Source organism: Rutidosis leptorrhynchoides, chromosome 4 (genome assembly GCF_046630445.1).
Source record: "Rutidosis leptorrhynchoides isolate AG116_Rl617_1_P2 chromosome 4, CSIRO_AGI_Rlap_v1, whole genome shotgun sequence".
NCBI classification, from domain to species: domain Eukaryota; kingdom Viridiplantae; phylum Streptophyta; class Magnoliopsida; order Asterales; family Asteraceae; genus Rutidosis; species Rutidosis leptorrhynchoides.
Window position 1 is genome coordinate 586,244,511 of NC_092336.1, and position 26,177 is coordinate 586,270,687.

At 33.6% G+C, this 26,177-nt stretch overlaps 2 protein-coding genes across 3 annotated transcripts; both read left to right on the forward strand.

The window, feature by feature from the left end:
• The first annotated feature begins 11,681 nt into the window (after positions 1–11,681).
• Positions 11,682–15,322, forward strand: LOC139845561 (uncharacterized). 2 transcript variants are annotated; one of them, XM_071835820.1, is made up of 10 exons: positions 11,682–11,939; positions 12,439–12,524; positions 12,642–12,838; positions 12,908–12,955; positions 13,029–13,079; positions 13,175–13,247; positions 13,334–13,385; positions 13,478–13,621; positions 13,694–13,813; positions 13,908–15,322. In XM_071835820.1, exons 1-10 carry the CDS (start codon positions 11,886–11,888, stop codon positions 15,165–15,167), a joined length of 2,085 nt encoding a protein of 694 aa, XP_071691921.1. In that variant the 5' UTR covers positions 11,682–11,885; the 3' UTR covers positions 15,168–15,322. The 2 variants fall into 2 exon arrangements, with proteins under 2 accessions (XP_071691921.1, XP_071691922.1); XM_071835821.1 differs by having other exon boundaries at positions 13,187–13,247.
• A 471-nt stretch (positions 15,323–15,793) lies between these two features.
• LOC139845562 (uncharacterized) lies at positions 15,794–21,830 on the forward strand. The gene is made up of 7 exons (XM_071835822.1): positions 15,794–16,209; positions 17,067–17,294; positions 17,585–17,658; positions 20,484–20,643; positions 21,159–21,278; positions 21,388–21,496; positions 21,626–21,830. Exons 1-7 carry the CDS (start codon positions 15,955–15,957, stop codon positions 21,805–21,807), a joined length of 1,128 nt encoding a protein of 375 aa, XP_071691923.1. The 5' UTR covers positions 15,794–15,954; the 3' UTR covers positions 21,808–21,830.
• Positions 21,831–26,177: the final 4,347 nt, after the last annotated feature.

Here is a 26,177-nt window from a genome sequence, read left to right on the forward strand (position 1 = left end):
ATGTTATCTGAAAAGTTTCGAGCACATTGACGACGAAAGTGTAAAATCAACATATATTTGAATAATACACTTGATTTATTATGAATTGGAATTTATTGAATTGAGACAGAGGTTGTAGTTAACGATAGTTAAGTTGCGGACGAAGGACGTGCATTATTGCATATTAGTAATATGAATTAACCGAGTAGTTAAGATTTACACATAATAGCTTAGTACGGAAAGATTTATTATGGTTTAAAGATTTATATATAAGATATACATATAAATCCTTCAGTGGAAATGAGTTAATTCTTCATAACTCGTTGATATAATATACTCGTTGTTGATTCATAATGATGTCCGCGGTGATTCTTGAACTGACGGAGCTTGTGAGCTTATAGGTGCTGCTAATGCTGATGCTGACAACACTGACGATGCTGGTGATGCTGGCGGTACTGTTGATGTTGTTGGTAAAACAAGTCTAGTTTGTAAATCATGCACCATTCTGGTCAGGGTTTCTTTTATCATTTCGGTTCACTCATCTGATTTATGGTTAGATCTAGAATAAGTAATCTCTAAAATTTTAGAGATTACATAATCACCGTAAAATATTTCTCCGATGAAGTCATGAATTAATACTTCATCGTTTGTTGTTGTTAGTCTTCCATATTATTTATAGGACGTATGACCTTGATGCTCGTGGGACAGATTGTGGAGTTGAGGTTTACGACGCGGTTGTGGTTGGGGGTGGTAATGGTACTGTTGACGTTGATGTTGGTGGTACTGATTATGCTGTTGGTGCTGCTGCTGGTGTTTGTAACCTTTGCACCATATTTCAACCGCAAGTGTAACTAATTCAATATTCAACCTAACCTGTCTAAGGGCAATATCAAAAGTACAAGCATGCATAATCCTAAATACTCGAGCACTAGTCAGGGATACACTATTAGTATGTAAAAGTTAAATTATGAGTACTCACGTATCAATATTGAGATTCAATATTGCAGGAAAGGTACGTAGACGCAACGGAAATGATAAACACTATATTGACCTCACGAGCATACCCATGAACCATACTCAATCACCTCCATAGCTATAACCCATAATTTCCTTAATCCTATCCTACTCGAAAAACAATTTCGAAATCACTCGGACAGCACTCCGTCGTAATATTTTATGTATACTAATAATATCTTGAAATAATACGGAGTAAATATATATATGTAAATCGATTGTGAGAGTTTAGAGAAAATATTTTCAAGTTTTTATGAAATAATGAAACCTATTGAATTCTATTTATAATAGATTTTTGAATTATTAAAGTGAATTATTAAAGTATGAATTATTAAAGTGAATTATTAAAGTATGAATTATTAAAGTGAATTATTAAAGTATGAATTATTAAAGTATGAATTATTAAAGTGAATTATTAAAGTTAAAGTAAAGTAAAAATAAAGTAAAGGTAAAGTTTAAGTATAGTAAAAGTATAAAACTATGTACGTATAATACGCGTATAAATATATATATAATATTAATTTAAATCGTTATATATATTTAATAAAATAAAATATAAATATCTTTATCTTTATCATACTAGTTAAGTAATGAGTTGTCAAAAGTAGTTCTAGATATTTATAAAAGTTATATACGTTTTAATAATAAAGTTCATTTTAACCTGAAAACGTGTACGTTTGAAACTAAATAGATCAATCGAGTCTTTATGAGATTCAATCTTCCACTATCCTTTGTCTAGTTCTCAATGATTGACAAATTGTTCTTATTTATAAATCACTTTACCATTTTCCGAATATTGTTAAAATAGAAAGATTTCTCAAATCAACGTGGGCCTTTCAACAGAGACTTGTAATCATAATTCAATATATCTGATAATTCAATCATTTGATCTTATCTTCTAATTCCATTGATAAACATTTTGAAATAGATACAATCATATAAAGTATTTAATCTAATATTTTGTTTACGTTTCAAGTTATAATATATATACACATATACATATATAATCATATTCGTTTAATGGTTCGTGAATCGTTGGAACTTGGTCGAGGTTGAATGAATGTATGAACATAGTTTAAAATTCTTGAAATTTAACTTAACAAATATTTCTTATCGTGTCGGAAACATATAAAGATTAAAGTTTAAATTTGGTTGGAAATTTCCGGGTTGTCACAGGAGAAGCATCTTAATATTCGGGAAGACGGAACCCGGTATAGGGCTGAAAGAATTTAGGTACCAAAATTTGGAGATATGAGAGAAATGATACTTAGAGAAGCTCATAAAACCAGATACTCAATACATCCTGGAACGGGAAAGATGTACAAAGATCTCAAGAAACATTTTTGGTGGCCGGGTATGAAAGCCGATGTTGCTAAATACGTAGGAGAATGTTTGACATGTTCTAAGGTCAAAGCTGAGCATCAGAAACCATCAGGTCTACTTCAACAACCCGAAATCCCGGAATGGAAATGGAAAAACATTACCATGGATTTCATCACTAAATTGCCAAGAACTGCAAGTGGTTTTGATACTATTTGGGTAATAGTTGATCGTCTCACCAAATCAGCACACTTCCTGCCAATAAGAGAAAATGACAAGATGGAGAAGTTAGCATGACTGTATTTGAAAGAAGTCGTCTCCAGACATGGAATACCAATCTCTATTATCTCTGATAGGGATGGCAGATTTATTTCAAGATTCTGGCAGACATTACCGCAAGCATTAGGAACTCGTCTAGACATGAGTACTGCCTATCATCCACAAACTGATGGGCAAAGTGAAAGGACGATACAAACGCTTAAAGATATGCTACAAGCATGTGTTATTGATTTCGAAAACAGTTGGGATCGACACCTACCGTTAGCAGAATTTTCCTACAACAACAGTTACCATTCTAGCATTGAGATGGCGCCGTTTGAAGCACTTTATGGTAGAAAGTGCAGGTCTCCGACTTGTTGGAGTGAAGTGGGGGATAGACAGATTACGGGTCCGGAGATAGTACAAGAAACTACCGAGAAGATTATCCAAATTCAACAACGGTTGAAAACCGCCCAAAGTCGTCAAAAAAGCTACACCGACATTAAAAGAAAAGATATAGAATTTGAAATTGGAGAGATGGTCATGCTTAAAGTTGCACCTTGGAAAGGCGTTGTTCGATTTGGTAAACGAGGGAAATTAAATCCCAGGTATATTGGACCATTCAAGATTATTGATCGTGTCGGACCAGTAGCTTACCGACTTGAATTACCTCAACAACTCGCGGCTGTACATAACACTTTCCACGTCTTGAATTTGAAGAAATGTTTTGCTAAAGAAGATCTCACTATTCCGTTAGACGAAATCCAAATCAACGAAAAACTTCGATTCATCGAAGAACCCGTCGAAATAATGGATCGTGAGGTTAAAAGACTTAAACAAAACAAGATACCAATTGTTAAGGTTCGATGGAATGCTCGTAGAGGACCCGAGTTCACCTGGGAACGAGAAGATCAGATGAAGAAAAATTACCCGCACTTATTTCCAGAAGATACGTCAACACCTCCAACTGCTTAAAATTTCGGGACGAAATTTATTTAACGGGTAGGTACTGTAGTGACCCGAACTTTTTCATGTTTATATATATTAAATGAAATTGTTATTTACATGATTAAGTGTTTCCAACATGTTAAGCAATCAAACTTGTTAAGACTTGATTAATTGAAATAGGTTTCATATAGACAATTGACCACCCAAGTTGACCGGTGATTCACGAACCATTAAAACTTGTAAAAATTATATGATGACATATATATGATTATATATATAGTTAACATGATATTATGATAAGTAAGTATCTCATTAGATATTTTAACAATGAGTTATATACATAAAATTGAGTTTATTGAATTAGGAAACTCGAAACGATATATATAACAATTATCGTTATAACAACGTCTTACTAAATACATATGAATCATATTAAGATATTGATACACTATGTTTAATGTGATGACCCGGAAATTTCTGACCAAATTTAAACTTAATCTTTAACGTTTCCGACACGATAAGCAAAGTCTGTGAAGTTGAATCTCAAAATTTTAGAACTGTTTCATGTATTCAATTACATTTGACTGCTCTCGACAATTCATGAACAATTATATGTATGTATGTATATATATATATATATATATGTACAAGTAAAAATGACTTTCCTACAGTAAAACACTATTTGCTACAGTAAAACACTATTTGCTACAGTAAAACACTATTTGCTACAGTGAAACCGTACTTTGCTATAGTGCTACAGTAAACACTATTTGCTACAGTACCACTATTGCTACAGTAAATACTATTTAATGTCGGCGAACTAGCAAACAAAAACGGATAAGACGGCCATGCGATCGCATGGCAAAAACACTGAAAACTCATGCGATCGCATGAGGTACTGTAGCAGGCCACATACTATAAAAGCTCGATCTGGTCTCCACATACTATTATTATTTATTATATTATTATTATTATTATTATTATTATTATTATTATTATTATTATTATTATTATTATTATTATTATTATTAAGATTAATATTATTATTATTAATCTTATTATAATATTATTATTAGTAGTATATATACATAAAATACTACGACGAGGTTATGAGCGTGTCACCTTTAAAATGGGTTTTTGAGCGGGATAGAGCTAAGGAAATTATGGGTTATTGCCAAGGAGGTTATGGGTAATGTTCGAGGGTATATTTGTGAATCAAATCTAGTGTTTATCATCTCTGTTGCATCTACGTACTTTCCTACAATATTGAATCTCAATATTGATACGTAAGCATTCATATCTTATCTTTTATATATTAATTGTGTATCCATGTCTAGTGCTCGAGTATATATGTTTATGCATGCTTGTATGCTAAATTTTGTCGTTAAAGAGTTTATGATGAATCACGAATTTAATATATATGTTACTGATAAAAGGTATATGATATGCATGTTTTTGGAAAGCTGGCGAAAAATCAATAACTTTTCATTTAGAAATCACGAAATTTCGATGAACGAATTAAAAGATATGAGCAACTGAATTATGATCAACGTTAATTGAAATTGCTTTTGAATCTGCAATTAAGATTTAAACAACTTGTTTACGAGATTGATAAAATGGATTTTTAAATATTATCAGCCGAGTAAATGAATCCTTATTTAAGGCACGTCTCGTTTTGTTGAACAATTGTCAAAATTGACTGTTTTATCATGTTTTAAAGCCTTATAAAAAACTATAGACTAATTTTACAAGAATTGGGAAACTATGTGAAATGTTAAAATGTTTCGATTGCCATGATCATTCAACTATAGTATTAAGTCAGAATGACTTTTTGAAATGACTTTTGATAAACTTTTGTATGTCGATCTCGAGCATTAGGATTGTGATACACTATAACCTGGCCTAGCTTGATTGACATTTATTGACCAACATATGTTCTCTAGGTTGAGATATACGGTTATTTGGTAATCCGAGTTTCAGTCACATTTTGGTGAACGACTTTATATGCTGCTAAGGTGAGTTTCATTTGCTCCCTTTTTAAATGCTTTTGCAATATATATTTTTGGGCTGAGAATACATGCACTTTATTTTAAACAATGGACACAAGTACATACTAAATTCTATACTGAGTTTGAACCGAAAATCCCTTAGCTTTGGTAACTAGTAACTGCCGATTATAAGAACTGGTAGGCGCGAGTAGTAGTATATGGATCCATAGGGCTTGATATCCCCGTCCGAGCTAGAGCACTGGCCTTTTAACGGAGTATGCTATTTGAGAAGCGTACACGTTGCTTTGCGTGTATTATTAAGATGATTATACAAATGGTACAAATTATATATACGTTAAGTTTAGTTACCAGGGTGCTCAATTTCGTAGAATATTTTGATAAACGTTTCTGGATGAAACAACTGAAATCTTGTGATCCACCTTTATGTACAGATTATGCAAAACATTAAAACTATGAACTCACCAAACTTTGTGTTGACACTTGTTAGCATGTTTATTCTCAGGTTCCCTAGAAGTCTTCCTCTGGTTGCTTATATGTTAGACAAGCTATATGCATGGAGTCTTACATGGCGTATTTTTCAAGGAAACGTTGCATTCACCAAATCATCACCATGTATCTTATTTTGACTGCATTGTCAACGGAAGTACTATTGTGAACTATTATTTACGGTGATTGTCAATATGTAGAAATCATCAGATGTCGAAAACCTTTGATTTAAATATTCATTTATGGTGTGCCTTTTCAAAAGAATGCAATGTTTACAAAACGTATCATATAGAGGTCAAATACCTCGCAATGAAATCGATGAATGACGTGTTCGTCCATATGGATTTGGAGCGATCGTCACATTTAATCATGATAAATTATAAGTAAACATATCATTAAGTGTATTAACAATGAACTACATATGTAAAAACAATACTACTAACTTAATGATTTCGAAACAAGACATATATGTAACGATTATCGTTGTAACAACATTTAACTGTATATATATCATACTAAGATATATTAATATATCATAATATCATGATAATGTAATAATTTAACATCTCTTTAGATATAATAAATAATGGGTTAACAACATTTAACAAGATCGTTAACCTAAAGGTTTCAAAACAACATTTACATCTAACGACTAACGATGACTTAACAACTCAGTTAAAATGCATATACATGTAGTGTTTTAATATGTATTCATACACTTTTGAAAGACTTCAAGACACTTATCAAAATACTTCTACTTAACAAAAATACTTACAATTACATTCTCGTTCAGTTTCATCAACAATTCTACTCGTATGCACCCGTATTCGTACTCGTACAATACACAGCTTTTAGATGTATGTACTATTGGTATATACACTCCAATGATCAACTCTTAGCAGCCCATGTGAGTCACCTAACACATGTGGGAACCATCATTTGGCAACTAGCATGAAATATCTCATAAAATTACAAAAATATTAGTAATCATTCATGACTTATTTACATGTAAACAAAATTACACATCCTTTATATATAATCCATATACCAACGACCAAAAACACCTACAAACACTTTCATTCTTCAATTTTCTTCATCGAATTGATCTCTCTCAAGTTCTATCTTCAAGTTCTAAGTGTTCTTCATAAATTCTATAAGTTCTAGTTTCATAAAATCAAGAATACTTCCAAGTTTGCTAGCTTACTTCCAATCTTATAAAGTGATCATCTAACCTCAAGAAATCTTTCTTATTTACAGTAAGATATCTTTCTAATATAAGGTAATACTCATATTCAAACTTTGATTCAATTTCTATAACTATAACAATCTTATTTCGAGTGGAAATCTTACTTGAACATGTTTTCGTGTCATGATTCTGCTTCAAGAACTTTCAAGCCATCAAAGGATCCTTTGAAGCTAGATCTATTTTTCTCATTTCCAGTAGATTTATCCACAAAACCTGAGGTAGTAATGATATTCATAACATCATTCGATTCATATATATAAAACTACCTTATTCGAAGGTTTAAACTTGAAATCACTAGAACATAGTTTAGTTAATTCTAAACTTGTTCGCAAACAAAAGTTAATCCTTCTAAATTGACTTTTAAAATCAACTTGACACATGTTCTATATCTATATGATATGCCAACTTAATGATTTAAAACCTGAAAACACGAAAAACACCGTAAAACCGGATATACGCCGTCGTAGTAACACCGCAGGCTGTTTTGAGTTAGTTAATTAAAAACTATGATAAACTTTGATTTAAAAGTTGTTCTTATGTAAAAATGATTTTTCTTATGAACATGAAACTATATCCAAAAATCATGGTTAAACTCAAAGTGAAAGTATGTTTTTCAAAATGGTCATCAAGACGTCGTTCTTTTGACTGAAATGACTATCTCTTACAAAAACAACTTGTAACTTATATTTACAACTATAAACCTATACTTTTTCTGTTTATATTCATAAAATAGAGTTCAATATGAAACCATAGCAATTTGATTCACTCAAAACGGATTTAAAACGAAGAAGTTATGGGTAAAACAAGATTGGATATTTTTTTGATTGTTGTAGCTACGGGAATATTGTAACAATTCTATTCAAATCATATCCTAGCTAACTTATGTTTTATTATACATGTATTCTAATATATTATGTAATCTTGGGATACCATAGACACGTATGCAAATGTTTTGACATATCATATCGACCCATCTATATATATTATTTGAAACAACCATAGACACTCTATATGCAGTAATGTTGGAGTTAGCTATACAGGGTTGAGGTTGATTCCAAAAATATATATACTTTGAGTTGTGATCTAGCCTGAGACGTGTATACACTGGGTCGTGGATTGATTCAAGATAATATATATCAATTTATTTCTGTACATCTATCTGTGGATAACTAGTTGTAGGTTACTAATGAGGACATCTGACTTAATAAACTTAAAACATTAAAACGTATTAAAAATGTTGTAAATATATTTTGAACATACTTTGATATATATGTACATATTTGTTATAGGTTCGTGAATCGACCAGTGGCCAAGTCTTACTTCCCAACGAAGTAAAAATCTGTGAAAGTGAGTTATAGTCCCACTTTTAAAAATCTATTATTTTTGGGATGAGAATACATGCAGTTTTATAAAGTTTTACAAAATAGACACAAGTAATCGAAAATACTTTCTATGTTGGATTATCGAACCGAATATGCCCCTTTTTAGCTTGGTAGCCTAAGAATTAGGGAAATGACCCCTAATTGACGCGAATCCTAAAGATAGATCTATTTGGCCCAACAAGCCTCATTCGAGTTACGGATGCTTTAGTACTTCGATTTATCATATCCGATGAGAGTCCCGAAATGATGGGGATATTCTATATGCATCTTGTTAAGGTCGGTTACCAGGTGTTCAACATATGAATGATTTTTATCTCTATGCAGTTTGCGAAATGCCTGATATGAGATGTGTTATAAAAATGAAATCTTGTAGTCTATTATTATGATTTGATAATATATAGGTTAAACATATAACTCACCAACATTTTTGTTGACGTTTTAAGCATGTTTATTCTCAGGTGATTATTGAGAGTTTCCGCTGTTGCATACTAAAATAAGGACAAGATTTGGAGTCCATGCTTGTATGATATTATGTAAAAACTGCATTCAAGAAACGTATTTTTGATGTAATATATTCTTATTGTAAACCATTATGTAATGATCGTGTGTAAACGGTATATTTTAGATTATCATTATTTGATAATCTACGTAATGCTTTTTAAACCTTTATCGATAAAATAAAGGTTATGGTTGTTTTAAAAATGAATGCAGTCTTTGAAAAACGTCTCATATAGAGTTCAAAACCTCGCGACGAAATCAATTAATATGGAACGTTTATAATCAATATGTACCCCCCACATTTCAGTTTATTCTCAGGATTGAAAGAAATCTTCCGCTGTGCATTTGCTCATTTTAAAGATATTACTTGGAGTCATTCATGGCATATTTCAAAAGACGTTGTATTAAAGTCGTTGAGTTCAATAAAGATTATGATTAAGTAAATGACATATTAGGTCATTTATAGTTGGATATTATGAAATGATATGCATGCCTGTCAACTTTCGATGTAATGAAAGCTTGTCTTTTAAAAACGAATGCAATGTTTGTAAAACTTATCATATAGAGGTCAAATACCTCGCAATGAAATCAACTATTGTGAATCGTTTATGATCGATATGAACGGGGCATTTCAGAATATTATTATTTGTTTATATTTATTTATTTATTTATTTATTAGTTTTCGATTTAAGAGCAACTTTGTTTGTTCTGGTTTCCATATTCGTCCCTTTTTCCTTCTGAAAAACGAATATGTTAATAATGAAGAGGAAACTCACAAACGAACAATCCGTGTAAAATGAACCAACATCTAAACTAAACGAAAACGCAAACTACTAAAGAAAAAATAAACCAACAATTACAACATGAAAACAAAAGATAAAGAAGAGATCTCCAAAACTTTAGACTAGGGGTGTGTTTGGCGCAGCAGCTTATTGAAGCTTATGGAAGCTTATGAAAGTTTATAGGAGCTTGAGCTTATTATTTTAATAAGCTCCAAACAATAAGTTTCGTTTGGTATACTTAAAAAGTAGAACTTATGAAAATCATAAACTCTTAAAAAATACGCTACTTCTAGTAGCTTATGAAAAAAAAATAGAGCTTATGATTTGGAAATTATGCCCACAGCCAGTTTACCAATACTTATAACAATTAATAAACTCCAGCTACCAGCTTCAAAAATAAACTTCAGCTCCAGTTCTAGTCCATAAGCTCCAGCTCCAGCTAGTTTTATTCAAACACACCCTAGACAAACAAAACTGAAGATACGAATTTAAACATGATAAAATTTTGCTTGTCGAAGTGGTCACATCTTTAATCGAAGATCCATATTTGTCCTTATCGCATAAATTATTACTCGGTAGTTACCATTACCATTAATAACTAATAATTATTAAAAATATATTAATTATAATAATAAATTATCTGCTGAGAAAAATTCTTAAATTTATATTATATATTTAATAAAATTTTATAAACAACTTATAATAAGTTAATGATACTTGCATAAACACTAATAGTAAAGTTAAATGAACTAGCGTACATAGCCCAACAGTTCACCCCATGCCTTTGAGTCATGGGATAGGAAGAAGTCATGAGTTCGATCCGTAGGGATGCTCCTGATTTCTTTGAACCAATTGAACACTAATAGTGGTGGTATATACTGACCCTATAGGGAGGTTTTACCAGCTCGCTCGATGGGATAAAGGCTCGACCACATGCCCATATGGATTGTGGTTCGATGTCTCCTGGTTAGCGGTTCGTGTTTTCGCCTGAACGTGTGCGTGAGTGACAGATGAGAATATTCGATGTCTCCTGGTTATTTCATGATAATGGTTATGTTAGTGAAACATAACTCGAGCCCAGCAAGAGATAAAATCTGTTAAACATTTAGGTGGATTTAGTAGGGGATTTTATGAATAATAGAGAAGCTACCGTTTGGTCCTCCAAACTTTACCTTTCAACTCCTAGTTTTCTCCCAAAGTAATTTTTGTTTTGTCCCCTGAATTTTCTGATGGTTGTTATTTTAGTGTGGATTCCTTGTGTTTACAACAATCGAAGCTTCATGTATAAACGTTTTAAGCACAAAGTGGATTATGCTTGTTGTGCATCATGCATTATTAATTTTTTTGTGAAGAAACACTAGTCATAACCCCTTTATTTTTTAGATTAAGAGGTAATGAGTTTAAAACTTTTAAAGTTTAAAAATATTAATGTATAAACTTTTAAGGATTTTTAAAATTTAAATGTTTGTAAATGATATGTTACACTATTAAAATAGATCGATTGATAAGGAGACTAATTAGAGGCTGTATTCAATTTTTAACTCAACTTGTTTTATAATTTAATTTAATTTTTTTTTATTTTGTTATTTTTTTTTTATTTATTTATTTATTTTTTTTTTTTTGAGAAAAAGAAAGGACAGCTAATGATCAAACATGTAACTTGTAGGGACTATATTTGATATACACTAAAAGAAACAAAGTGCGTTAGCTACAAAATCGCATGGAGCAACAAGTTTAACCCGAACCGAAAAAACCGCTCGGATCACATAATTTACTCCTACTTTTTCTTCTAATCAATAAACAAGTTCCCCCAAATTTCCCCTGTTTTCAAACTCCACCACCTTCACTTGATTCGTATTACAGTTTTCAAAACAGTTATATCAATTCTATTCTGAATCCAGTGATTATTATTTTTAGGTTTTGCAGAAGCAAAACTGAAAATAACTGAACGTAATCGAATCAAATGGGAAGACCTCCTAGTAATGGAGGTCCTACGTTCCGCTTTACTCAGGCTGAGGTCATTATTATCTCTTCTTTTATATCCTGTAATTGTGTTTATTGAAATAATTACTTTTGGTTTGTTGATTATTGTTTTCGAATCCCTAAAATATGTACAAATTAGTGAGTATTTTTGTGTGAGGTAATTGTAGCTGTAGGATTTGTGATTATTTAATTTTTAAATATGACGTTTGCTAAAATCATGAAGTACTCCGTATGATTACATGTAGACACTTTTGAGGTGGTTAATTTGTACAATACGACTGATTGGAATTCACTTTCTAACCCTAAATTAGTAAGGTCTGTGAACAAATATGGTGATAAATGCTTATAAATTATATATTCATCGCTTTTGTATATATGTATATATGCTCATGAATCATGATATTAATTTTATTTTATACGTAAAGAAAGTGATCTTGTATATTTGTGCCCTATATGTACCATACAGTATAAAGTATACTTATGTGACCGGTCACCTAGCTAGTTGGTATAATAACTATTTTGTTTATGTGAAGATTGCGGAAATGGAGTCGATATTGCAAGCACACAAAGTGGCGATGCCGGAACGTCAAGTTCTTGTTTCCCTAGCTGAAAAATTCAGGTATATATGTATTTATAATCTGACTCGGTTTAGAGTTTTAGATTTAGCTAAAAGTACAGTAAGTCTTTATATGACTATTGTTGGATATTGATTCTGAACCGGGATTTCTGTGTGTAGTAATTCTGAAGAACGAGTGGGAAAGATGGAAGTTCAAATGAAACAAGTCTGGAATTGGTTCCAGAATAGACGATATGCTATTAGAGCTAAAGCATCTAAATCACCAGGGAAGTTAGATATCACACAAATGCCCCAACATGATTCTGGTATGATAAAAGTTGCACCTCAGCCTACACAGCCGCTTGCTGCTTCTTCAGGTGAGTTATTTTGTACTTTTTGCTGTATTTGTTAAACGAAACTTACGTGCATTCTTGATATAACTGTAGCTGTTAGAACTATGCCTCAAGTGCCACAACATCCGACTGTTCCTTTAGGTAGAATTTACCTCTTTCTATTTTGATATTATTAACTCATCGATGGCCTAATATGGATGGTTAATCAACTCAGCTTCGGTTAGAACTTTCCCACAAGCACCTCAGCATCCACCCGCTTATTCAGGTAGAAATTAGAAATAAATTAAAAAGATTATCAATGATTTGGGTTCAAAAGGCGGGTTGTGGGCATTTAATGTGTTAAATTATGAATTTGAACAGTTCAAAATGCAGGAAGGGTGACGGATAACTCTCAGATGGAGTATGAAGCTAAATCTGCAAGAGATGGTGCATGGTTAGTAGATATGGATGTTTACTTGACATTTAATATTAAGTAGGAGTTTGTAAACAAGATTTAATCTTTTCTGATATTCTTTATAGGTATGATGTTTCATTGTTTCTATCACATAGGGGTCTTGATACGGGTGATCCGGTAATTTTGGAACCAATCAATGCTTTTGATTTGCCTGGTTTCCTTGATTATATTTTGGATAATTTAATTATGTTATTCTATAATTATATCAGGAAGTTCTGGTTCGATTTGCGGGTTTTGGAGCTGAAGAGGATGAATGGGTGAATGTCCGTAAGAATGTGAGACAACGGTCTCTTCCATGTGAATCCTCTGAATGTGTAGCCGTTCTCCCTGCCGATCTCATACTTTGTTTTCAGGTCAAATAATTGTTTTTTATTTTTATTATTAAAATAAGAATTTCTATCTAAATAGCCGTATTGAGTTAACAGGAAGGAAAAGAGCAAGCTCTTTACTTTGATGCTCATGTCCTAGATGCACAAAGGAGGCGGCATGATGTAAGAGGTTGTCGTTGCAGGTTTCTCGTGCGTTATGATCATGATCAGTCCGAGGTATGCTACCATATACATCATATTATAATTATCTCCTATCTCCTATCTCCTATAAATGGTTGTTTTTGTTTTTAACTTTTGTTTCTTATATCAGGAAATTGTGGCATTAAGAAAGATTTGTCGCAGACCTGAAACTGATTATAGGCTGCAGCAACTTCATGCAGTGAACGAGTCCTCGGCTAACCAAAACAAAAATGGTGCTACTAATAATGTTCATACGGTTAACACTTTGAGAGTCTATCCTCCAGCTGAAGTTCAACCAAAGCAACATAAAGTAGAACCACCGTCTCTAGCCGAAACACCGCAAAAGCGCCAGAGACTAGATGAACCTGGTCCTGCACCTCAACCAGAAGGATCTCAAAGGCAGTTAAATGTAGAACCAGGCATACCGGCTGCCCCTCCAGGTTATGTACCACAAAATCAGCATAGTGTACAACCTGCAGTGCCTGCACCATCAGTTCAACCGATTGCTGAGCCGCAAAAAGTGGATCCTGTGATCCCATCTGACCAAGCACCTGTACCTCCCACCAGTTCTGATGTACCTCATGAGTTGCAGGAAGTACAACCTATGATGACTGCTTCTTCTACTGAAGGAAAACCGGAGCTGCAAAAGGTTGAAGCTACTGTTGATGGTTCTTTACCAGAAGCATCAGATGAACCTAAGAAAGCCGAACCTGTTCCTTCTGCTAAAGTACCTGAAGGGTTGCAAGAAGTGGGACCTGTGGTTACCCTATCAACTGAAATGTTAGTGGAACCACATGAAGGGGAACCTGAGCCACATAAAGAAACTGTGGCGTCTGGTTCTTTAGTTGAAATACCCCCAAAGTTGCATGAGGTACAGTCTGATGTGCTTGATCAACATCATACTAGTTCACCCGAGACTAAAACCGAGGAACCCATTGTGCCTATTTCTGCTAATGACCCTACTGTTGTTGCGGGGGAAATAGATACTAAAATTGAGGAACGGATGGTGCCTGTTTCTGCTAATGACCCTATTGTGGTTGAGGAGGCAATAGACACTAAAACTGAGGAACCCATGGTGCCTGTTTCTACGAGTGAACCTAATGTGGTTGAGGTTGCTATAGAGGCCAAAACTGAGGAACCTGCAGTGGCTGTTTCTGGTAATGACCCCGAGGTCGTCGAGGAGACTAAAACGAATCAACCTGTTACTACTAGTGATCCTAATGTGATTGATGCTGAAATTGAGCAGCCAAAGCTTTCAGAGAGTATGGAAGATAATGAGAAAGGGCATGCAAAAGTTGCAGACAACATGAACAACGAGAAGGTAGAAAATGCTGAGATCGCGCCAGCAAATGCACAAGAAAATGAGGCGGTGGCTATGGAAGAAGGTTAATATAGAAGACAGTAGAATTATATTGTAGGATACTATGATCAAGTACTTGATTTTTACGTCATCTAATTTTTTAGTCTGTTTCCTGGATCCGGTAGTTTGGATAGATTATGGGCTTAAATCCTATCTATTTTTTTCCTGTAAAATGAAGAGAAACTAATGTTCTCTTTTGCAAATGGTTATGTCGTGGTTACGTCTTGCGCTTAATTTTATTGCTACTCTAAAGAGACATAATTCACGAATACCTGGAGTAGTATGATTTTTTAAGATAGTACCTGTTGAGTCGAAACGATTCTAGATGTACACTGTTGTTAGTACTTGAAGGTTCCAAGTACACATTTTATATCATTGAAAAGTGACTTAATTTCCAGTTATTTTGCAGCTATGTACATTGGAAGTGTATAAATTCTTGTCACTTTTTATTTCTTAATGAATTACATTATTGATTGATTGATTCTAAACAACATAAAGTAATTTTTCACTTCCAGTGTTTAATAATTAATCTATCTATCTATAGTCTGTAGTCTGTACATACAAATTAAATTAAATTAAATAAATAAATACTCGTGATAAGTAATAATAAATCTGAAAATGAAAAGGAAACCTGAAAATAGACGCAGTCAAAATGGACCTTAACATTAACATCCTCAGCGAGTACGAACGGAGGCACGTTAACCGCCGCTCACCACCTCCTTCCACCACTCTCGCTTATTCCGTTCATCTTTTGTTCTAATTAATTTATATACTAGACTAGACAAATTTCTGATCATTCATCGTAAACAATTACACAATGCGTTCCTTATTACTACGATTTAAACAACTCAAAGTCTCAACAAGTAATAATTCAATCGAATTGCGTTATTCTTCAAATAGGTTAGCATTCGGTATAAGAAGTATCGTCACTACGTGTAGAGCGGTGCTGCTACAGCGGTTCGGTGGCGCTGACGTCCTTCAACTACGTGATGACGTCCGTGTTCCTGATCTTAAATCAAATGAGGTCCTGGTTCGCGTTCGTGCCGTTTCAGTAAACCCTCTCGATACTAGGGTTAGTTTTTTATATCTGTATATGCTTTAATTTCTGTTTCATTTTGTTATCCATATTATATACAGTATTAATTATTTATTTATTGTCAGTTTTGTTGATTTGGAAGTTTAGACCAAAATTAACACTGCTGTTTATTAGTTTAGTCAGGCTGCTGAAAATAGACACGATTAAGTACTTAAAAACATATGAATGTGTAAAGTTAATCAATTGTATATTTCAGGATTTGAGCCCACTTCATTGAATTTGCGCAAACAAATATGCGTGGAAGCCTTGGGTAACTGGTGCTATGACGAGAGAATATGGTTGTATTTTAAATGTGTTGAGTGTTTGCAACTCTAATTTCTGTAGTATATTAATCTTTTTGGGCTGATCAATTTCATACATGGATTATCATTGGCATACTTTTTATAGTTACATGGCTGTAAGTCAATAGTTCATTGCGAGCGTTTTGTTTCTATAGATGAATTGAATGAATTGACGTCTAGCTTAATTTCACTAGACGCTATCAAATAAGAGTATTAGATACATTTGATACCAGTTGTGGCATGTGTTTCTGTAAGCTTATTGACAATGGGGATGAATAATGATGCAGTATCAGTTTGTTTTTACGTCCGATATGAACATAGTTTCATTACCATAGGAATTGTATTTCTTTGCGTTTCCTGAAAAGTCGTGAAGGCAGCGGCTTATCTATCATCTTACCGTATCAATAAAAGCCTGCCTTTTACTCTACCTATCAGTTGCATATTGTGTATTCATGAAGTTTGGAAAATGTAACTTGCCATCTGTTAGGTCCATTTTATATGGCATCCATGACGGCATTTGTTAAGCTATAAATGTTACGTTTCTTTTTTCAGATGCGAGCAGGCTATGGTCGTTCCCTTTTCGAGTCACTTCTTCCACTGGTTTTGGGCCGTGATGTTAGTGGTGAAGTTGCAGCAGTTGGAGCGTCTGTTCAGACACTGAATGTTGGGCAGGAGGTTTTTGGTGCTTTGCATCCAACGGCTGTGAGAGGTACTTATGCTGATTATGCTATTCTCGCAGAAGATCAGCTTGCACCGAAACCATCTACAATATCACACGTGGTATGTATTCTGATTATGACATCAAGAAAATGTATATTTGTATATATGTGATACAAATAGTTAGTTATAAATTGCTTACCAGGCCTGAGAAAGCGAATTCAAGCTTGAAAATCTTACTATGTCAAATGTGCATTCATGCTTGCTTCCAAATATGAAGAAGTATTTTGATATATTTGGCATCATCAATTAGAAGAAGTCAATGAGTCATATGTTTTGATTAATTGCATATTTTTCTCATTTCCTGGGTAATGGGTATGGTGTTTATATACGTCACTTTTGCGATCCTGTAGGAAGCAGCTGCAATTCCTTTTGCTGCTCTGACAGCGTGGCGTGCTCTTAAATCTACTGCCAGGATAACTGAGGGGTACGTTTATAGTTTTATTTGTCAAAATTTGATGGGTGGGAATGTTTGACGTCTAAATATAACATATGATACTTTCTATAGAGATCTTCTTTTCGCTTCAACTGTGTACTATCATTAATGTCCTTCCTGATTGTCCTCCATGATTCACTACAACGTTCGTTGTCTAAGCATTTAATGAGTGGTTTCATCAATTTTTTGTGTTTATACTTCTCTAAAGGTGAGGTGTAAAAGCTTTACCTAAATGTGTGAGATCAGTATGCACATTTGAGTTTAAAGCCTTTATCTACAACAATACAACTCATGCTTCATCTCATAAGCTAAAAGTATTACTCCGTAGTTGTGACGATCGCTCCAAATCCATATGGACGAACACGTCATTAATTGATTTCATTGCGAGGTATTTGACCTCTATATGATACGTTTTATAAACATTGCATTCTTTTGAAAAGGCGCACCATAAATGAATATTTAAATCAAAGGTTTTCGACATATGATGATTTTTACATATAGACAATCACCATAAATAATAGTTTACAACAGTATTTCCGTTGACAATGCAGTCAAAATAAGATACATGGTGATGATTTGGTGAATGCAACGTTTCCTTGAAAATATGTCATGTAAGACTCCATGCACATAGCTTGTCTAACATCTAAGCAAACAGCGGAAGACTTCTAGGGAACCTGAGAATAAACATGCTTCAAGTGTCAACACAAAGGTTGGTGAGTTCATAGTTTTAATATTACACATAATCCGTATATCAATGTGGATTACAAAAGTTCAGTTGTTTCATTCAAAACGTTTATCATTATGTTTTAAATAAAAGGTGGACCACAAGATTTCAGTTGTTTCATCCGAAACGTTTATCAATCGGTTCTACAAAATTGAGCACCCTGGTAACTAAACTTAAACGTATATATAATTTGTACCCTTTGTATAATCATCTTAATAATACACGCAAACCAACGTGTACGCTTCTCAAATAGCATACGTCCGTTAAAAGGCTAGCGCTCTAGCTCGGACGGGGATGTCAAGCCCTATGGATCCATATACTACTACTCGCGCCCACCAGTTCTTATAACTGGCAGTTACTAGTTACCAAAGCTAAGGGATTTTCGGTTCAAACTCAGTGTAGAATTTAGTATGTACTTGTATCCATTGCGTTTAAAATAAAGTGCATGTATTCTCAGCCCAAAAATATAGATTGCAAAAGCAATTAAAAAGGGAGCAAATGAAACTCACGCATATAAATATTGTATATCGGTTAATAAAGCATTTGCATGTATTCTCAGCCCAAAAATGTAGAGAGTAAAAGGGATCATATGAAACTCACAGTTTAATATTGATATACAATATTGCAGGAAAGCATGTAGACGCATCGGAGATAATAACACGAGGTTTGATTCACAAAAATACCCCCGAACATTACCCATAACCTCCTTGGCAATAACCCATATTTTCCTTAGCTCTAGCTCGCTCGGAAACTCGTTTTGAAAATTACTTGGACAGTACTCCGTCGTAATATTTTATGTACATTATTATTTTTGTATCGCAAAAATAATAATACTAATAATAAGATTAATAAGATTAATAATAATCTTAATAATAATAATAATAATAATAATAATAATAATAATAATAATAATAATAATAATAAATAATAATAATAATAATAATAATAATAATAAATATTATACGGAGTAATATATATTTGTGTATGTGTGTTTTATTTTTCATTCGAGCAAAACACCTGAATTTATAGTACCTGGCCTGGAATCTGGAGTCATGCGACTCGCATGGAAATGGCCTTCTGGCCATGCGACTCGCATGAGGACCAGGGACAGCTCACATTGTTTTGGCTCCTAGCTTGTCGACATAATATAAAATAAATATAAATATAATATATATAATTTAAATTAATTAATTATATATTATATTAAATTCACGTGCATAGTTGACTTGTAATTTTTGTTCCGATAAGTCGTACGTTGTCACTCGACTTATGTCCCGGTTCCGGTTTTTCGAACGCCCTTTCGTACGCTGAGAAAACTTGTACTTTACGTTTCGTGAATCGTACCTTTGTCAAAATATAGTCTTAAATCATCCATAAAATATACCGCTGTAGCAAAGTTACTGTAGCAAAGTCAATTTTTACTGTAGCAATTCACTGTAGCAAAGTCAATTTCACTGTAGCAAATAGTGATTTTCAAAAACACTGTAGCATTTTGGGTACTGTAGCAATTTGAAATGTTACTATCGTTTACTAAATAACTTGAAATTATATATATGTATATATCTTTTTAATATATATAAATCAGTTTTTTTAAATACACATTGGAAGTTATTTATAAATAAATTTTAATAATAAATATTTCAACTTATCATATATATTCAAATAGATATTTAAACCAATAAGTTTAATGTACGGTATCAGACAATTAATACATTGTTACCTTTTCATGTTATAGTATATATGTATCTATTTACATATAATTGTTCGCGAATCGTCGAAAACAACCGAAGGGTATTTAAATATATAAAAGTAATTCAAAAATTTTGAGATTCAGTTTTACAGACTTTGATTATCGTGTTGGAAATGTTAATCATACAAAGATTAAGTTTAAATTTAGTCGAAATTTCTGGGTCATCACAGTAGTAGACTTGTTTACTTTTTTTTTTTGTACCAGTAAGCAATTGTCATGTTTAGAACAGATTGAGTTTGTTCAGTCAATACTTAACAACATTGAAAAGAAAAAAAAAATTATCTATCTCTTTTGGAAAATATTGTCCTATACGTTTATGATTAAATATTAATGTGCTCACAGACAGAGGGTGCTAGTGGTGGGAGGAGGAGGCGCTGTAGGTTTCTCTGCAGTTCAGCTAGCTGTTGCTGCTGGCTGTGCAGTTTCAGCTACATGTGAAAGGGAAAGTATAGAACGTTTATTAGCAGCTGGTGCCGAACAGGCACTTGACTATACTGCCGAGGTGATTTCAATTTGTGGAGTATCTTTTCTGATTTTATAACATGTTGATAGGTGTTTGTGTGTGTATTATGGAACTGATCCAATCTGTCTCAGCTAACACAATTCTGATTATAACAAATTACTCATCTTATACTGACAATTTTTAATAAGATAATCTTTCTAAATGTACTAAAGATCACATTTATCTATGATTAAAAGAAGTTAAAGATTACTTTAGCTAATTATTTATATCTGGTAATAATTTTTGTTATCTTAAACTTGAATATTTCAACAATGCAGAAATATGTAAGATTGTGAATATCTGATTATACAACTTCAAGTAGCATAGGCATGTCAAATATCATCACTTACATGTATCATTACAACTTGTTATCTGATTGTTATTATTCAATTATCATATGATCAGATGCAAAACGCACATCCAAACACTCCTTATTTCTTGCTCTTGCTTTTTGATTAGTCAGGGCAAAGGTGTCGTTAGGTTGTACTAGTATGCTTACTAGTTTATGTCAACAGGATCTGGAAGGAACCTTGAAAGGGAAATACAATGCAGTGTTGGACACAATTGGCATACAACAGACGGAACGACTGGGAATTAATTTGTTAAAAAGAGGTGGACATTATATGACGCTACAGGTACATTATATGGCAACTTCTTACAGCTATTTATACATGCGTTTTAACATTTAAAACATTGTGGGAATTGGTAGTGGTACTTTTTGACACGTGTTCACTTTTGTTTTAGGGGGAGTCTGCTTCATTGGCTGATAAATATGGTCTGGCTGTTGGCCTTCCTACTGCGACAGCCGTCTTGTTAAAGAAACAGTTTCAGTATCGATCATCTCATGGAATAGGTAAAATTCATGCTATCTGGATAGTTCTTTAGATGTATTAGACTGAACGCAAAGCCTTCTATGCTGTCACTCTTTTGTTCCAGCTAATAGTTTTTTACTGATGTGATATTATGATGCCCGTTTTTGTAGAATATTGGTGGACTTACATGAGGACAGACGCAGAAGGTTTAGATGAGATTCGTCGGTTGGCCGAGGCTGGGAAGCTCAAAGTACCTGTCGAAAAGACATTCCCAATTACACAAGTTGGTGAGGCACACGATGCTAAAGATAAGAGAATAATTCCTGGTAAAGTTGTTCTTGAAGTTGACTGATATACTAGTGTTATGAATAAATTTGTTTCTTTAGTCATTAAATGCAAAAAAATGAAACAATTTTTTTATTTATTTAGTTCCAATCTTTGCAATAATTACAAGCCTTTTGTTCTAAGAATCCCGGGTTTTATTATACACGAGTAGAATAGTGTGGGGTGGTCGATCTTGGCATGGTAGTAATTGGTGTCATTGATTAGAAACTCAATTTTTCTTCTATATGGCTTATTTCAACGGTGTCACCTAAATAAGAATTACACTATCCACCCACTGGTGTTGGTAGTTAAAAACTCAAAAAAAAAAAAAAAAAAAAAAAAAAAATCCATTAGATTGCATATTCGCAGGTACCATGCGCTTTGGGGGGTGGGGGGGTTGGGGGGGGGGGGGGGGGGGGGGGGGGGGGGTTGTGTTTGGAAGCCTTCAAGGTAGGTTTATAATTAGGGATGGCATTGGGTCGGGTTTAGGTAATCCCGAACCCGATTAAGAAACCCCGGCCCGAAACCCTTCGGGTCCCATTTACTTACATACTATCGAGTTTCGGGTTTCCCCACGGGTAAACGGGTATACCCGATTAGTCATTATGTATCTATTTTTCAATAAGTTAACAAATCAAAATATCGAAAAATAACTTAATTACTTCATGTTAAAGTATTATAAAATCACATACAAAAAGTTGATTGAAAAGTTTCTAAAATACTCAAATACATAAAGTATATAAAATATCACATCTCGAAAACTTGTTATATATGATTATATCGAATAAAAATATACTCGTTTTCAAAATAAATAAGAGAAATTATTCATACATTAACAATATAATACTAATACTAAAATTTTATAAAAAATTATCAGTAAAATTCCTCGGGCCGGGTATACGGGTATGTAGGTCGGGTATACGGGTCGGGTAAACGGGTTTGTATCCAAAACCATACCCGAACCCGAACCCGAACCCGAACCCGAACCCGAACCCGGATTTTTTTTTTTTAACCATCTCTATACACGGCCCATGACCCGATGGACTCGGGTCAGAACCGGCCCAATTATAACGGATTTTTTCATCGGGTACGGGTCATTTTGCCATCACTATTTATAATGAATGCTCAAAAACAACATGTAGGCCCTTTCTTATAACGATGATTATTTTAGCTCCCATTACATTTTTTAGGATCAATTAAATTTGTTTGGTGAAACTGATTTTGATCTGAAGATCCACGTGAAAATAAGTATGCTAGATAGCAACCTTGAGAAACATTGACAAGATCGTGAAGAAAGACCGTAACCCTTGACTTAATGGCCTAATTAACAAAATGGACCTTGGTTACAAGATTAAACTGCAAATGCTACCCTCTTTGATTACTAAAATGATGGTTAAAATGCCAAGTCAATGGATGAAAATGCAGAGGCAACACCTAGATATTTTGACACAAGAGCATTGGACCTAGAAATAAGTGGCTAAGACTTCGAGTCTGTTCTCATAACAATGTTTTCTTTCAATTTTTCCATCATGTCAACTCGATTCAACTCTCACGTATCTGACATGGAACTGTTTGGTGTGGGTCGAGCAAGGTTTTCCGAGTAAAACCTTTTGAAACTTTACAATTCCAAATCCTATCCCGAAGACGATTCCATTTCCGAGCTTAGTTAACACCATTTTTGAGCTCGGCTAAAGCACACACACTGCATGATTGGTTGACCCTTTTATTGGTCCACGACAGCATGAGTCACAGATAATGTCTATATTCTCATATCATAACAAGTTTTTTTTTTTTAAAAATAATAATAAAAAATAGGACAAAATTGCTGAAATGGTCCCTGTGGTTTGTACCAAGATGCTGATTTAGTCCTTGTGCTTTTTTTGACGGATTTGGTCCCAGTGGTTTGTAATTGCTGATTTAGTCCCTCTGACCGACGGGCGTCAAAAAAGGCCGTTAACTCCAGTTATGTGCCAGACATGTGAGGGTATTTTGGTCAGTTTCTTTCTTTTATTGACAAAATTACTGAAATGGTCCCTGTGGTTTGTACCAAAATTGCTGAAATGGTCCCTGTGGTTTGTTCGAAAATGCTGGTTTCTTCCTACATCCATTGATTGAATAGCTCGAAAAGCTTCATATGAATACAAAATCCAAATTTAAAATATGAATGTTTTCAGGTGAAGATATTTGAATCAAAGTTGCTTAGAATCATCATTCGAGTACTCGACAATCAATTATAACATCTGAAACTTCTCGATTTTCTCCAATTAAATTGTTGACTATAAGAACACGAACTTTGACTTGAAGATCTGAAATTCAGAGATGATATTTAACATGATTTGAAGCATCACGAAGCTTCATTGATTGATAGATATCCAGAAAATGAGTTGAATTCGGTCTGATATACGCTTAATTGTTCCGCAGACCAAGTCGTTCTTCTTTTGGTTAGCGATGAACTTGATCAGGAAATCACTGAATTCTAAGATGTTGATTAATTCAGTTGAATGTCGAATATGACTGGAAACGATATAATGTCGAAATCACTGATTCGTATGCTTATGTTTATGATCACAAATATGACTGGAAACGATAAAATGGTTGTAGGGACGAAACCAGCATTTTTGAACAAACCATGGGGACCATTTCAGCAATTTTGGTACAAACCACAAGGACCATTTCAGTAATTTTGTCAATAAAGAAGAAAAACTTACGGAAATACCCTCACATGCCTGGCACATGACTGGAGTTAACGGTCTTTTTTGTCGCCCGTCGGTCAGAGGGACTAAATCAGCAACTTTTACAAACCAGTGGGACTAAATCCGTTAAAAAGCACAGGGACTAAATCAGTATTTTGGTACAAATCACAGGGACCATATCAACAATTTTGTCAAAAAATAGAAAAAATCTTTAAGAATGTAAACTTTCACTATATGAACAATTAAACACGTATTTCCTTCATTCATTTCTATAAGTAACTAGGAGGCGGGTGAATAGTTACTTAGTCGATTTTATAAAAAATTTCGTTATGTTTTGTTGAACTTGAACTTGATATAGTGTGATTTGAAATGTTTGTTCTTAAACACAACGTATAAAATATATGTATGTGTAAATGTAATTAAAAAGATAAGGGAAGAGAGAACAAACACAACGATATATAGTGGTTCGGGAAGATGTTAACTAATCTTCCTTAATCCACTCCCCAATTCTACGAATTGAGATTTTTCTTCACTATGATACTCCAAACTCGGTGGAGTGTCCGGATACAACACTAGTACTTCGATAAGCCGCAACTTGTGAACCCTTACGTCTCTTTGAAGACTTCACAATCACCTAAAGCTCTTACTACAAGATCCTAATGCACTATCCTAGTGAAAACACAACTACCTTCTAGACCCTTTTAAAAAGATAGTTTACAAGTAAACTTACAACTTAAGCTTACAAGTACTCTTGCTAGAATCACTCTAAAAGATTACAATGAATCATAAGAATAATATCAGTAAGTATAAGAAAATATGAGTGCAAGAGGTGAGTCTTCAGATGCTCCAAGCCTTGGCTTTTTTAGGAAAGAGAAATCTGCATGGAAGTTGTACGGCTCACTGCACGGTCGACCGTGGTTCGACCGTGTACCTCTGACATCTGATTCTTATAGCCGTTTTTGTCCTTTGAAAATTGTCATTTTTCCTTGTTGAATAGCTGCAACTAAAAGCCAATTATCTCTGAAATCATCCCCATTACCCTTTTTGTTTTGGACATAAGTGTAGAAGTTGACATGTCCATAAAAGGAGAAAGTCTTCAAGCTTTGACTATTTGTCATTGATTACTTAATAGGGTAATTGCAAAATTTTCTCTCTTGACAAAACATTATCTTTCAAAAACTTCATCAACCTTTCTTAATTACTTGTCACTTTGCTAATGGAAGTATATTGCCCTTTGGAACATTGTTATATCTCAAATGAACTAGTTTGAATATAGTTGGAACATACTTGGATATTACAACAACTAACTAGTTCTCAATAATACATACATGAAAATGATACATAAGAATTGGAGAGCATCTCTTTTGTTGGGACTTTTAATGATCATCATTAGTATGTATTTGAATGACATTTTGTAACAAGTGAAAAATAAAACACTTTTGTGTTTAACCATAACTGAGCTTAAAATGTCATTAAGATGTCATTAGGCGTGATTAGTAAAAAATAACATCTTTGGTTCAAAACTCTTTAAAAAGGTTTTGTAAATTATAGATGTCTCAAAGTGGTCTAGCTTAAAGTGGATGAATTTGGTAACAGAGAAAATTGCGGTCGAACTGCCGTCGGCCGTGAGGTTAGCCGTAGATTGGCAGTTTCAGAAAAAGGTGCAATCGTTGGTACATGGCATCCACGGTCAGATTTACGGTCG